Here is a 15242-nt window from a genome sequence, read left to right on the forward strand (position 1 = left end):
TGCTGCTAGCTAGTCTGCACTCGGTCTGGCACACTAGAGCCACACACAGACACACACACATGACAAAACCCCTGACAATGTAGAGCGAACAGAAGCAGACAGGACAGGGGGGTACCAGGCCAGTCAGGGTTGGGTCTGGCCCAGTGGTGTTTGTGGTAACAATAAAACCTGAATGTAGAGCAGACAGCTACAGTAGAAATGGGCATCGGACTGCGTGCCGCCCACCATCCCACCTTCCATGGGACTGATGCATTGTGGGAGAGCTGGGAGAGTTGCCCACCTGCCAGCTGCTGCTGCTGCAGATTCCTCACATTCTTGATAGAGAGGCGGAGGGAGGGAGCGAGACTGAGGTAGAGTGAGAGAGACAGGCAGACAGACAAAGTGAGGGGGAGGGGAGAGAGCGAGACAGACGGTGAGGATGGAGAGAGACAGAGAACGAGAGAGAGACAGACAGACAAAGACAAAACGAGAGGGTGTCAGTGTGGCTGCCTGTCCAACCTGCTGTGGTGTGGTACCAGTACTGACCATGTGGTGCTAGTCTGTCTGGGCCCACAACAGGACAGACAGTGCAGCTCAGGACTCTGGACCAGACCAGCAGCTCCCTCCTGTGGAAGAGTCAGTGTGCTGTGTCCCAAACGACTGTACCTTCACTATGGGGACGGTAACACTGTCATGGCCTAGATTATCCACTTCCTGTAACACTGTCATGGCCTAGATTATCCACTTCCTGTAACACTGTCACGGCCTAGATTATTCACTTCCTCTAACACTGTCATGGCCTAGATTATCCACTTCCTGTAACACTGTCATGGCCTACATTATCCACTGCTTGTGATATTGTCATGGCCTAGATTATCCACTTCCTGTAACACTGTCATGGCCTACATTATCCACTGCTTGTGATATTGTCATGGCCTAGATTATCCACTTCCTGTAACACTGTCTCTGTTATGGAAGTAAGACTTGTATATGGCTATGAATTAAATGTGTGGAAAAACAGAAACTATCTTTAAAGCTGATGGAAGAAAAATATGAACTGATGGAAGGAAAAGTCCCATTTGAGGATTGCGTGGATGTTCTTCTCCATGTGGTACAGTATATTGCCCCTGGACTTGGTTTTGTTGGCGGCATCTTTCATACAGTCCTCTCTCCTAACAGCCGTACAGGCCTGGGCCAAGATCAGGGAGACACAAACAACAAGTCCCCTGTCTGGGCCTACCTGGCTGTTAGTCACACTAGGTCATACTACAGTCCCAGGAGCTGTGCCATACTCCTCAGGAGGGCCAGAGCCAGAGAGCCTGGCACATGGCTGGGTGGGGTAGCAGGGCGGCAGGCTGGTTGTCTGGTGGTCTGGTCCACGTGGTTATCATCAACACCCACACAGCCATGAGGGGGGTTCAACATGGGAGCCTGAGCCCAGTGCAGAAAGAAAAGACACTGAGGTCGGTCACTGTAACACTCAGGGTACTGATCCAGATACACACATGTAGTCTAAACACAGGTGCACGTATACACACCAGGGATTTGTCTGCCATTTAAATCCTTGGGCGGGCCGCCTAAGTGTTTGTTCGGGCCTAACAGGGTTTTTAGAAATTGACGTTTTCAGTGTAAACTTAAACAACTAAAACCAGATATATTATAAAGCATGTAGAAAATATTATGTATGTGTAATATATATATAAACGCAAAAATACATTTTTCAGTACCCTGTCTTTCAAAGATAATTAGTTAAAATCCTAATAACTCCACAGATCTTCATTGTAAAGGGTTAAAAAACTGTTTCCCATGCTTGTTCAATGAACCATAAACAATTAATGAACATGCATCTGACGAACGGTCGCTAAGACACTAACAGCTTACAGACGGTAGGCAATTAAGATCACAGTTATGAAAACTTAGGACACTAAAGAGGCCTTTCTACTGACTCTGAAAAACACCAAAAGAAAGACGCCCAGGGTCCCTGCTGATCTGCGTGAACATTCCTTAGGCATGCTGCAAGGAGGCATGAGGACTGCAGATGTGGCGAGGGCAATACATTGCAATGTCCGTACTGTGAGACACCTAAGACCGCGCTACAGGGAGACAGAACGGACAGCTGATCATCCTCGCAGTGGCACACCACGTGTAGCAACACCTGCACAGGATCAGTACATCCGAACATCACACCTGCGGGAAAGGTACAGGATGGCAACACCAGGAACGCACAATCCCTCCATCAGTGCTCAGACTGTCCAAAATAGGCTGAGAGAGGCTGGCCTGAGGGCTTGTAGGTCTGTTGTAAGCATCACCTGCAACAACGTCGCCTATGGGCACAAACCCACCGTCGCTGGACCAGACAGGACTGGCAAAAAGTGCACTTCACTGACGAGTCGCGGTTTTGTCTCACCAGGGGTGATGGTCGGACTTGTGTTTATCGTCGAAGGAATGAGCGTTACACCAAGGCCTGTACTCTGGAGCGGGATCGATTTGGAGGTGGAGGGTCCGTCATGGTCTGGAGTGGTGTGTCACAGCATCATCGGACTGAGCTTGTTGTCATTGCAGGCAATCTCAACGCTGTGCGTTACAGGGAAGACATCCTCCTCCCTCATGTGGTACCCTTCCTGCAGGCTCATCCTGACATGACCCTCCAGCATGACAATGCCACCAGCCATACTGCTCGTTCTGTTTGTGATTTTCTGCAAGACAGGAATGTCAGTGTTCTGCCATGGCCAGCGAAGAGCCCGGATCTCAATCCCATTGAGCACATCTGGGACCTGTTGGATCGGAGGGTGAGGGCTAGGGCCATTACCCCCAGAAATGTCCGGGAAGGTCAGACAATCTGGAAAACTTCAAGAACTTTGAAAGTTTCTTCAAGTGCAGTCGCTATGATGAAACTGGCTCTCATGAGGACCGCCACAGGACAGGAAGTCCCAGAGTTACCTCTGCTGCAGAGGATAAGTTCATTAGAGTTACCAACCTCAGAAATTGCAGCCCAAATAATTGCTTCACAGGAAGCAGGAGACTGCGTAAATCAGGCCTTCATGGTCGAATTGCTGCAAAGAAATCACTACTAAAAATCCTTTGGTTTGAGTCCAAATTTGAGATGTTTGGTTCCAACCGCTGTGTCTTTGTGGTTGACAGAATGAAAAGGGTGGCTACTTTGAAGAATCTCAAATATACAATATATTTTGATTTGTGTAATACTGTTTTGGTTACTACATAATTCCATATATTTTATTTCATAGTTTTGATGTCTTTCTTATTCTACAATGTAGAAAATAGTAAAAAATAAAGAGAAAAAAAACCCTTGAATGAGTAGGTGTGTCCAAACTTTAGACTGGTCCTGTACATGAGACCAGTGATCACTCCTCATCAGTGACGGCTACTTTAATAATCATTAATCACCTGTAACACCTGATAGACATGTTACACCTCATCTCACCACTGCTTGTTTTATTGTAAAAGCTAATTTGTTCTCAACGCTTTACCTCACATTTATAATGATAACTTTTACTGGCTAAATGAATATTTAAAATGTGTTGTAGGTACTGTACATGAAGAGGTTCAAGGTGCTGAAGATGATGTTTCGTCAGCTACATCAGAACAACACTGGTTAGAAATGTCCCACAGTCTCATCACGGTTTGTTCTTATTGTGTTCTAGGTATCTGAAGCGGTTCAAGGTGATGAAGATCAAGGTTCTACGTAGCTGGTGTCGTCAGATCCTAAAGGGGCTCCACTTCCTCCACACCCGGGCCCCTCCCATCATTCACAGGGACCTGAAGTGTGACAACATCTTCATCACCGGCCCCACTGGCTCCGTCAAGATAGGAGACCTGGGATTGGCTACGCTCAAACGGGCGTCCTTCGCCAAGAGTGTCATAGGTACGTCCACACAGGCTGATTTACTGACATTTTAACCTTTTGACCCTTGACCTTTCACCTTCCACCCCAACACCTGTGTCAAAGCCAGATCCATTCCCTCGTCCCTTCCGACCTCCCCACAGATGGTTGAATTTAAAATATATTAGGATTTAAATGGACACCTTCTGGAATGGAATGTGAGGGTTTCGGGTGACGGGGTTGGAAGGACTGGACAAAAGTAAAATATATTTAAAATTCATTCCTGACTTCTTTTTTAAGTGTTTAAGATTCCAACCACTGTTTGTCGTAAGCCGACCACAGGTTTTCAGCGCCTGGCTCTCCCTGACCGTAGTACTCCGTGGGCGTCCAGTTTCTTCCAGGGCTGGTTGTGTTTGACTGGTCTGGCGGTGAAACTGGGGAGCCACCCCGGCTCTGCTGTGCCATCCAGTTCCCTGTTTTAACAAGGGGAAAACACCGTTTTGGTCTCTGTTCCCCCATCTGAAAACAATCAGTTACGCCAGAAAAAGCTAATTGAAATTCATATTAGGCAGGTGAAAGCACTCTAACTTTCCATAAACTGCGGTGTGTTGGAGCTTGTAAATTGCCCTAATGACAGCAGGTCTTTAGCCACATCGTGAAATCCCACAAATGTTGATAATAAATGTGTCGTTTTCCCCTCTTGTGGGTAAAAACCATATTTTCTCTTTGGGTTTGGGTGGAGACCTGTGGTTTGTTTACTTTACGCCTGATTTAAAATCTAAGATGCACATGCTGACAATGATAATGAATGTTCCTGAAATGGCCTCCTATTCACTATGTAGTGCACTACTTTTGAACAGTGCCCGTAGTACTCCGTGGGCCTCCAGTTTCCTCCAGGGCTGGTTGTGTTTGACTGGTCTCGGGGTGAAACTGGTAAGGGCTCTTGTCAAAAGTAACGCACTATATAGGGAATAGGGGACCATTTCAGATGCAGTAACATCTCTCTCTCTCTCTCTGAAATGTTTTCCTCGTGGGTTTCGTGTTCTCCCCCTCATCGTTTTAAGATCACCTGATACGGCCATCTCTATCTGCTCATCTAGCTTTTTCCCCTTAATCGACCTGTTTTCTTTTTTGGTCTATCTATGCTCTTTGAGTATTTAAAACATGCAGGCTCTCCCTCATTCTGCAGTACTGGGTAATAATATCATATGTACTGCAGTCACAGTAAGTGGTTCTGGTAAGTGAAAATAAACATTAAATAAACATTTCCCAAAAAAATCTAAATAATAGTTTTTCTGTGTAAAGCCCTTTGCTTCTTACCAGTGTCACCAGGTGCACGGAACAGAGCTGTTTAGTTCAGTCTGTAGCTATGGGATGGGCTTTATCTCAGGGCCTAACCAACCTACTCTAACCTTTTGCTTCCAACAGGTCAACTAACAGGTAAGTGACACTAAGACATGTATCGTGTTTCTCTGTGAAAGGTGAGGTTTTGACACAAGTTAGTTCCATAGCTACGTTGATAACCGTACCAGTAGGACAAATGTAGTAATAAAGGCCCTCGATTGGCTACTTCAGACTCAGCTGTTACAAAGCTATCCAATCAGGCGTTTGTGTCTGAATGGGGAGGGGATTGAACTTACATTTACCTGTCTGTCTGCCTAACAACCTGTCGTCCTCTCAACCCCTCTCCTGTTTGAGTCTTCTCTAACCAGACTGCTCCCAATTGCTTGATTACAAAGTGTCAGCACAAGGGCCAATCAGCATGTTCTGTGCACCTGTCCCCCCCTTCTCTCTCTTAGCCCCAATAAAAGGCCTTACAGAGAAAAACTTGTGCTTGTTTCAATTCTGACTAAACTGAAGCTTCCCCCTTCTCTTTTATTTATTTTGCTCCCACCATTCCCCCTCTCCGCTCTCTCTTCTGTCTCTCTCCTCGCAGGTGGTACGTCGGCGGCCTGTCCCGTGGCTTGGTCCTTTCCTCCTCTCCCCTCTGGCCCTCTTGGTTGAGTTGGGCCGGAGGAGACACAGCAGTGTGAGGCACAGAGAGTTCTGAACCCGTTCCGTTTTGATCCGTTTCAAGGTACCCCAGAGTTCATGGCCCCTGAGATGTATGAGGAGAAGTACGACGAGTCAGTGGATGTGTATGCCTTTGGGATGTGCATGCTGGAGATGGCCACCTCAGAGTACCCCTACTCCGAGTGCCAGAACGCTGCACAGATCTACCGCCGAGTCACCAGCGTAAGTGTCCTTGGTCCATCCTCTCCCCCCTCCATCCTCTCCCCCCTCCATCCTCTCCCCCCTCCAGCCCCTCCCCCCTCCATCCTCTCCCCCCTCCATCCTCTCCCCCCTCCAGCCCCTCCCCCCTCCATCCCCTCCCCCCTCCATCCTCTCCCCCCTCCATCCTCTCCCCCCTCCATCCTCTCCCCCCCCAGCCCCTCCCCCTTCCAGCCTCTCCCCTTCTGGATGTCATTGCCAATTACACTCTTTCTCTTCTAGCTGCCGTTCCTCTCTTCCTCTCCTCTTCTCCACCCTCTCTCTAGTTTTTTCTTGTTCTGTGTCTCTCTGTGTCTCTCATTCCTCTGGGTTGCAGTCAGTCTCACATACACTAGGCCTGTATGTGTCTGTGTGGTTTGTTCTTTTATGGTCTCAGTCGATCATAAAGCTCATGTTTGATCACTAGGGAGGAGGACTCCACGTCCTCATCCACCTCCCCTCCCCCCGGGGGCAGGGAGTTTAACACACACACACACACACCCTCCTTGCTTTGTGCCGCCAGGTATTCTCCATTCCCCTATAGTCACCCAGCCAACCCCAGCAAGCAGCATATCATTTACGGTGTTGAGATTGGGGAACCATTCTGCCTCCGCAGTTACACAATGGCTTCCACCATTCAGATGTCTGCCATAGGCTGTTGAACTGGGACTCTGACACTGGGAGGAGCGTCTAGCTTTGATATGGTCAAGTTTTTTACAAGGATTCAACAGTCCAACTCTGAATGAGACTAATAACTAATAATGACGTTGTAGATGTTATCTGACTGTTACTGTTGCTAGTCTGGTTGCCAGGGAACGACCGCTTCACTCCACTACAGAATCCAGGCCTGTATTCACATACAGCACATCACATTGTATTGGTTGTAACTGAGATGTTTACAATAGTTCCCCTAATGTGCTGGTCTCGCCAGTTTGCTGATTTGGTAAACATATATATCCGGAGACCTAGCTGACCCAATTGTAGTACTATTACCAAGCACTGAGAATGAGGAAGGCCTTCCTGAGTGGAAAGAGGACATTTGAGTCTTGTTATTCCTCATCATCAGTGGCTGTGTGACGAGGCATGGCCTTTCTGTGCTAACCTGTTCCCCGATCTGTTGGTGCTGACTCGCCAACTGACTGCACAAACAGATCTGGGACCAGGCTAGTCCTGTGCTTACTGCCTCTCCTCTGTATAATCTCCCTAGGTTCCCTCTGCCTGCGCCACCCCACATCTCTTTATCTCATCTGTTATTAACTGATGACCTTTCATTTTCTATTTTCTCTTTCCTCAAATTGGGTTGTTTCCTCTCCGGCCTGGTAAAATAGAAGCAGTCATGAGCTTCTGTCTGGTTTAGATGGAGCCGTGGCCACGATCACAAGATGCTACTGCTATAGATGGAAAAAGAGGAAGGCTTTCTGACTGTCCCAAACTACACCCTATGTCCTATGTACAGTAGTGCACTACTTTTGACCAGGGCCCATGGCACCCTAGGGGACAAACCCAGAGGCTCAGTGAGGGATTCTGTGAAGGTCACCAGTAGGGGGAGATGGTGGGTCTACTGTGCTGTGGTGTGTTCTTATTTTAAGAGAAGTAGAGGGCAAACCTGTCTGCATTCCATGCTTCCTCAGCTGCTTCTGTAGATCACAGACGGTTCTGTGATTTGTCCAGACAGCGTTTACTGACCTCAAGTGTGGGAATTCCTCAGTCAACCAGTAAAGCCAGTATAGGCAGGCTAACCCCCACACTGGTGAAATCATTCTGCAGGAAGAGCAATCCTGAAACACTCCAAATACCATAGAGGTTTTGCGCTACGTTCTGTTCCGAATCACTTTTCTTCAATTACCTAAAGCCAAAAACTCAGTCCTCCAGTTGTCCTCAGTGTCAGCAAGGCTCTCTCTCTGTCATGTCTTCAACACACAGACAGGCCCCATCTCCCACTGTCACTCACTGACTTCCCCTCCTCTCTGACTCCTCTGTACCGCCTCTGTACCCCCGCCTCTGTACCCCCGCCCCTCCTCTGTACCCCCGCCCCTCCTCTGTACCCCCGCCCCCGCCTCCGTACCGACTCCCCCCTCCTCCTCTGTACCGACTCCCCCCTCCTCCTCTGTACCGACTCCCCCTCCTCCTCTGTACCGACTCCCCCTCCTCCTCTGTACCGACTCCCCCTCCTCCTCTGTACCGACTCCCCCTCCTCCTCTGTACCGACTCCCCCTCCTCCTCTGTACCGACTCCCCCTCCTCCTCTGTACTGACTCCCCCTCCTCCTCTGTACCGACTCCCCCCTCCTCCTCTGTACCGACACCCCCCTCCTCCTCTGTACCGACTCCCCCCTCCTCCTCTGTACCGACTCCCCCCTCCTCCTCTGTACCGACTCCCTCCTCTGTACCGACTCCCCCCTCCTCCTCTGTACCGACTCCCCCTCCTCCTCTGCACCGGCTCCCCCCTCTGTACCGACTCCCCCCTCCTCTGTACCGGCTCCCCCCCTCCTCTGTACCGGCTCCCCCCCTCCTCTGTACCGGCTCCCCCCCTCCTCTGTACCGGCTCCCCCCCTCCTCTGTACCGGCTCCCCCCCTCCTCTGTACCGACTCCCCCTCCTCCTCTGTACCGACTCCCCCTCCTCCTCTGTACCGACTCCCCCTCCTCCTCTGTACCGACTCCCCCTCCTCCTCTGTACCGACTCCCCCTCCTCCTCTGTACCGACTCCCCCTCCTCCTCTGTACTGACTCCCCCTCCTCCTCTGTACCCCCCCCCCCCCCCCCCCCCCCCTCACAGGATATCCTGTCCATCCTAAGGGGCCACAGAATCCCAGGGAGAGAGGAAGGACACAGCCCTCATGTTAGCTGTGAAGGGCTTCCATAATGGCCTGTTGGAAAGGGGACTGTGGAGAGTTGTAGACAGCAGCTGAAGGATGCCACCCTGCTTGGTATTCTAGTGGACAGGGGCTGGCAGGAAGACATTCTCTGAGGGGAGACTGGACTATGTGTTGGGGGCTGCCCTCCCCTTTACACCAGTTCATCCGTTAAGCTTTGATCCCTCCTTATAGTCCTGGAGGTGTTTTAATCACACGACACAACTCTGCAACCAGAAACACTTGTAGGGATGGCCGGGTGGATGGCCGGGTGGATGGCCGGGTGGATGGCCGGGTGGATGGGAAATGTAATCAATGTATTTTTGTGTTACTGCCATGAGATGATCTCATCATGCAGACAGATGTGAAAGTCTTTTTTTCTTCTCTTTGACTGATCTCGTCATTGTGATATGTGTTTACATAACCCTGCTGGTCAAAACCAAGCTCCCATGTACTCAGAATTACTCCATGTAATCAGTGTAAGTCTATAGTAAGGTTTTTAGGAAATCCCAATGATGTTTAAGTACAGGACAGACAGACGGCTAGTCAGTGATGAACCGTGCTTATTGACCGTCATGGCTGATTGCGGTGGTGGGTGACCTCAGCTTTAAGGGTCACCACACAGGGTTGTCTGGGAGACGTAAATCCTGTGTTATGATAATGACAGAGCAGCTTCCCTGGACCCCCCCCCCCCCCAGTCACTGTGACTCTGCATGCCATTCCCCTGTGGGATCAGAGTAGGGATTTGTCATGGGAATACAGGACTATTAATACTTGAACCGTCTATCAGATTGGTATGGATTTTAGCTGCTGGGAACTAACGTGTAACCTATGGCATTTCCTTGGATGTGGTTAAGAGCAATCAATGTGAGCTGAAGTAACCAAGAGAGGTTAGAAATTGTCTTCATGTGAAGTACTGAAGTTAAAAATGAAGTCATTTGACTCTTAGACAGACTGTGTCAGTGACTGTAGAGCTGCAACCCAAGAAAATAATGTCTTGTCATGTTACTTACACACACACACACACACACACAATCCAGACCGTGTCTGGATGACGCTGATGGTATATAATGACCCAGCGTGCTCCCGTCTCTCTCCCCCGTCACTCTGTTCTCCCAGCTCTGTAGACCGACTCTTATTACAGCCTCCTGCCTCAGACTGTTACCCTCAGTGACAGTTCCACTGGCTGCGTCCCAAACGCCACCTATATAGTGCACTACAATTTGACCAGGGCCCATCTAGGAAATAGGGTGTCATTTGGTACACAGCTGCTTGCTCCCAGTTCAGTCATTTGGCACACAGCAGCTTGCTCCCAGTCTAGTCATTTGGTACACAGCAGCTTGCTCCCAGTCCAGTCATTTGGTACACAGCAGCTTGCTCCCAGTCCAGTCATTTGGTACACAGCAGCTTGCTCCCAGTCCAGTCATTTGGTACACAGCAGCTTGCTCCCAGTCCAGTCATTTGGTACACAGCAGCTTGCTCCCAGTCCAGTCATTTGGTACACAGCAGCTTGCTCCCAGTGCAGTCATTTGGTACACAGCAGCTTGCTCCCAGTTCAGTCATTTGGCACACAGCAGCTTGCTCCCAGTCTAGTCATTTGGTACACAGCAGCTTGCTCCCAGTCCAGTCATTTGGTACACAGCAGCTTGATCCCAGTCCAGTCATTTGGTACACATCAACTTGCTCCCAGTCCAGTCATTTGTATATAATGTCCAGGGTATTTTCATCCCTTTGTTTGTTTGCTGGAGAGCTGGACTATTTAAATCTGACAGACGGATTCTTAAGAGCAATTTAAATAAAACATCAGTTTATATATGAATTCTACTGTGAAGTATAAACGGAACGCACAGCTTTGAGAACTGACCTTAACTCTCAAATTATAAAGAGCTGGGAAGTCAAGTCAACGGCCAAGTGCAGTCAGAACGTTAGGTTGGAATAATACCGGGACATTTAGCACATGATGATCATGCCCCTTTAGGGTAACAGCTGTTTGGAAGATGAAGAGCTGTTTGGGAAATGAAGAGCTGTTTGGAAGATGAAGAGCTGTTTGGAAGATGAAGAGCTGTTTGGAAGATGAAGAGCTGTTTGGAAGATGAAGAGCTGTTTTGATTTCTGCATGTTTTGGTGGGATGTAGTTTTGGCCTTCCATGGTGACATCACAAGGCGCTAAATGAGTTAATAGACCAATAAGAAAGAGTTCCAAACCTCTCTGCCAATAACGGACAAAATAAAAAATGAATCCTCCCCACGCAGAACACTCCCAGACAGTTCTAGTAAAATTCTTGCTTGAGAAATGTCTCTTTGCTAAGAAACTATATTTTTGCTTCTTTTTGACCATTTTAATTGAAAACAAATGACTGTAAGGTACTTATTTGTTACCCTGAAAGGATTTGGTATTGAGATAAAAGCTGATGTATTGGACTTTTTTAAGATCATAATTAGTCCTTTTCTCTTTCCACAATGGGGTGATTCCCCATTGACTAAGTGACAATTTGACTTAATTGGAAGACAGGATTCACCCTCACATACCTAGCTAGTCCACCCACACCGTCATCACATCAAGTCTCTCCACCCTCCCTCTGCCTCTGGTCTTTTGTAAAGCATTTTAAATGTACCTTTTAATGTCTCTCTCCATTGTTGGCTGTTCTGTGAGGGGGCAGAAAGGAACCAGCATGTAACCGGCTTAATGGACCTCTATTCACTGTGAGAGTTTCACCCGTAATGAGGCCTTTTTAATCACCCTGTTATTGGAATACCGGTCCTCCTTAATTCCATTACCTCTTCCGCTGTCATCCCTTACTTTGTTTGGCCCCAGGAATCTCTAGGAGGTTTGTGCGTGTGTGTGTGTGTGTGTGTGTGTAATGTTATATAAGCACAGGTTCTAGATTGTAGGGACAGGGGGGGGTTGGTAAAGACTGAGAAGCCACTGTGTTGAGAACTGTAAAGGACAGAGCCTGCAGAACTCAATGTACCAGGTTACAAGAGTTTAGTGAGTCCAACTCTCTCTGTCTGTCGGACCCGTCTCTCACTCTCACATCCCGGTAAGTCTCTTCCTCAATCTCTTTTTCTCTCTTTCTGTCTCTACCTTTCTCTGGAACTTTTTCTTCTCTACTGTTTTGACAGTTTTCTTTTTATACGACTGTCTGATGGGGGGGTGGTATGTGGGGGGGGGGGGTACTGCAGAGAAGAGACTGAGGTAGTAAGAGGAAGGGTTTGGTTCGTTGAGTTATTTCTTTATTAGTCTCTGTGTTTGAGTCTGTGTTCTTGGCTCCTATTCCCATCAATGTTCCTGGGTTCAGGTTATATTGATCAACTTGGTATGAGGAGGATGACTTGCCTTGGGTTCAGGTTGAATCAGAGATGGGTAAGGGAGTTGCTGTTACAAGAAAATGTTCAGAGTATGAAACATCTAGCACACTGAATCAGGTGAATCAGTCCCTGGTCCTATCACTCTTAGAGTACTGTCCGGTTATACAGTCAGTCCCTGGTCCTATCACACTTAGAGTACTGTCCGGTTATACGGTCAGTCCCTGGTCCTATCACACTTAGAGTACTGTCCGGTTATACGGTCAGTCCCTGGTCCTTTCACTCTTAGAGTACTGTCCGGTTATACGGTCAGTCCCTGGTCCTATCACACTTAGAGTACTGTCAGGTTATACGGTCAGTCCCTGGTCCTATCACACTTAGAGTACTGTCAGGACCAGGGACTGACTGTATAACCTATCACACTTAGAGTACTGTCAGGTTATACGGTCAGTCCCTGGTCCTATCACACTTAGAGTACTGTCAGGACCAGGGACTGACTGTATAACCTATCACACTTAGAGTACTGTCAGGTTATACGGTCAGTCCCTGGTCCTATCACACTTAGAGTACTGTCAGGACCAGGGACTGACTGTATAACCTATCACTCTTAGAGTACTGTCCGGTTATATGGTCATCTACAGCAAAGAAAGATGTATACAAAAAGCTCCAAATCACTCAAATGCATCAGAATCTCTCATGGCTTCACGTTGAAAACAAATTACTATCCAGTCTTCTGATTTTCTTTAGGAATGTTATTTAAAAGAAAATAAAAAAATGTTTTTTTTATTTTTTTTAATTATTTTTTTTATAAACAGTATTTTCAGGTCAGTTAGTACATACTAGCAACACACATAACCACTAAACCAGACAGGCAACCCAAGCCAAGGACAAACTGACTTGGATCTACAGTTCAATGCAGAGCCATAGCTGAATGGAAATCTTTACCAATCCATATTTCTAGCTGAATGGAACTCTTTACCAATCCATATTTCTAGCTGAATGGAACTCTTTACCAATCCATATTTCTAGCTGAATGGAACTCTTTACCAATCCATATTTCTCAGCTGAATGGAACTCTTTACCAATCCATATTTCTAGCTGAATGGAACTCTTTACCAATCCATATTTCTAGCTGAATGGACCTCTTTACCAATCCATATTTCTCAGCTGAATGGAACTCTTTACCAATCCATATTTCTAGCTGAATGGACCTCTTTACCAATCCATATTTCTCAGCTGAATGGAACTCTTTACCAATCCATATTTCTCAGCTGAATGGAACTCTTTACCAATCCATATTTCTCAGCTGAATGGAACTCTTTACCAATCCATATTTCTAGCTGAATGGACCTCTTTACCAATCCATATTTCTCAGCTGAATGGAACTCTTTACCAATCCATATTTCTAGCTGAATGGACCTCTTTACCAATCCATATTTCTCAGCTGAATGGACCTCTTTACCAATCCATATTTCTCAGCTGAATGGAACTCTTTACCAATCCATATTTCTCAGCTGAATGGAACTCTTTACCAATCCATATTTCTCAGCTGAATGGAACTCTTTACCAATCCATATTTCTAGCTGAATGGAACTCTTTACCAATCCATATTTCTAGCTGAATGGAACTCTTTACCAATCCATATTTCTAGCTGAATGGAACTCTTTACCAATCCATATTTCTAGCTGAATGGACCTCTTTACCAATCCATATTTCTCAGCTGAATGGAACTCTTTACCAATCCATATTTCTAGCTGAATGGAACTCTTTACCAATCCATATTTCTAGCTGAATAGAACTCTTTACCAATCCATATTTCTAGCTGAATGGAACTCTTTACCAATCCATATTTCTAGCTGAATGGAACTCTTTACCAATCCATATTTCTAGCTGAATGGAACTCTTTACCAATCCATATTTCTAGCTGAATGGAACTCTTTACCAATCCATATTTCTAGCTGAATGGAACTCTTTACCAATCCATATTTCTCAGCTGAATGGAACTCTTTACCAATCCATATTTCTCAGGCAAAAAGTAAATCCACCTTCAAGAAAAAAATAAAAGAACATCTAATGCGATAGACCATGTGACTGGACAGGAAATAGAAAGAACATCTAATGCGATAGACCATATGACTGGACAGGAAATAGAAAGAACATCTAATGCGATAGACCATATGACTGGACAGGAGGTAGAAAGAACATCTAATGCGGTAGACCATGTGACTGGACAGGAAATAGAAAGAACATCTAATGCGATATACCATGTGACTGGACAGGAAATAGAAAGAACATCTAATGCGATAGACCATGTGACTGGACAGGAAATAGAAAGAACATCTAATGTGGTAGACCATATGACTGGACAGGAAATAGAAAGAACATCTAATGTGATAGACCATATGACTGGACAGGAAATAGAAAGAACATCTAATGTGATAGACCATATGACTGGACAGGAAATAGAAAGAACATCTAATGTGATAGACCATATAACTGGACAGGAGGTAGAAAGAACATCTAATGTGGTAGACCATATAACTGGACAGGAGGTAGAAAGAACATCTAATGTGATAGACCATATGACTGGACAGGAAATAGAAAGAACATTAATGCGATAGACCATATGACTGGACAGGAAATAGAAAGAACATCTAATGTGGTAGACCATATAACTGGACAGGAGGTAGAAAGAACATCTAATGTGGTAGACCATATGACTGGACAGGAAATAGAAAGAACATCTAATGTGGTAGACCATATGACTGGACAGGAAATAGAAAGAACATCTAATGTGGTAGACCATATGACTGGACAGGAAATAGAAAGAACATCTAATGTGGTAGACCATATGACTGGACAGGAAATAGAAAGCGTCAACTGAATGTTAAATGTGTTTCCTGTCAGGTATTTTAATTGTCTACTTGTTGAAAGTTTGAAGTCTTGTTTTGTGGTTGTTTGTAATGTCTTGTTAATTGGTGTTGGACCCCAGGAAGATTAGCTAGCGTTATGGCGT

The 15242-nt window shown here is 46.5% G+C and overlaps 1 protein-coding gene across 10 annotated transcripts in view; it reads left to right on the plus strand.

Annotated features, from left to right (window-relative positions):
• The window catches only part of LOC110490805 (serine/threonine-protein kinase WNK1), a 175669-nt gene that overhangs the window by 97753 nt on the left and 62674 nt on the right, over window positions 1–15242 (plus strand). For all 10 annotated transcript variants that reach the window (XM_036956822.1, XM_036956825.1, XM_036956824.1 and 7 more), the window contains exons 3-4: window positions 3642–3862; window positions 5898–6055. In XM_036956822.1, coding sequence (XP_036812717.1) covers window positions 3642–3862; window positions 5898–6055 — 379 coding nt within the window. The remainder of the gene's footprint in view (window positions 1–3641; window positions 3863–5897; window positions 6056–15242) is intronic.

The sequence above is a fragment of the Oncorhynchus mykiss genome, chromosome 21, assembly GCF_013265735.2.
Source record: "Oncorhynchus mykiss isolate Arlee chromosome 21, USDA_OmykA_1.1, whole genome shotgun sequence".
NCBI lineage: Eukaryota > Metazoa > Chordata > Actinopteri > Salmoniformes > Salmonidae > Oncorhynchus > Oncorhynchus mykiss.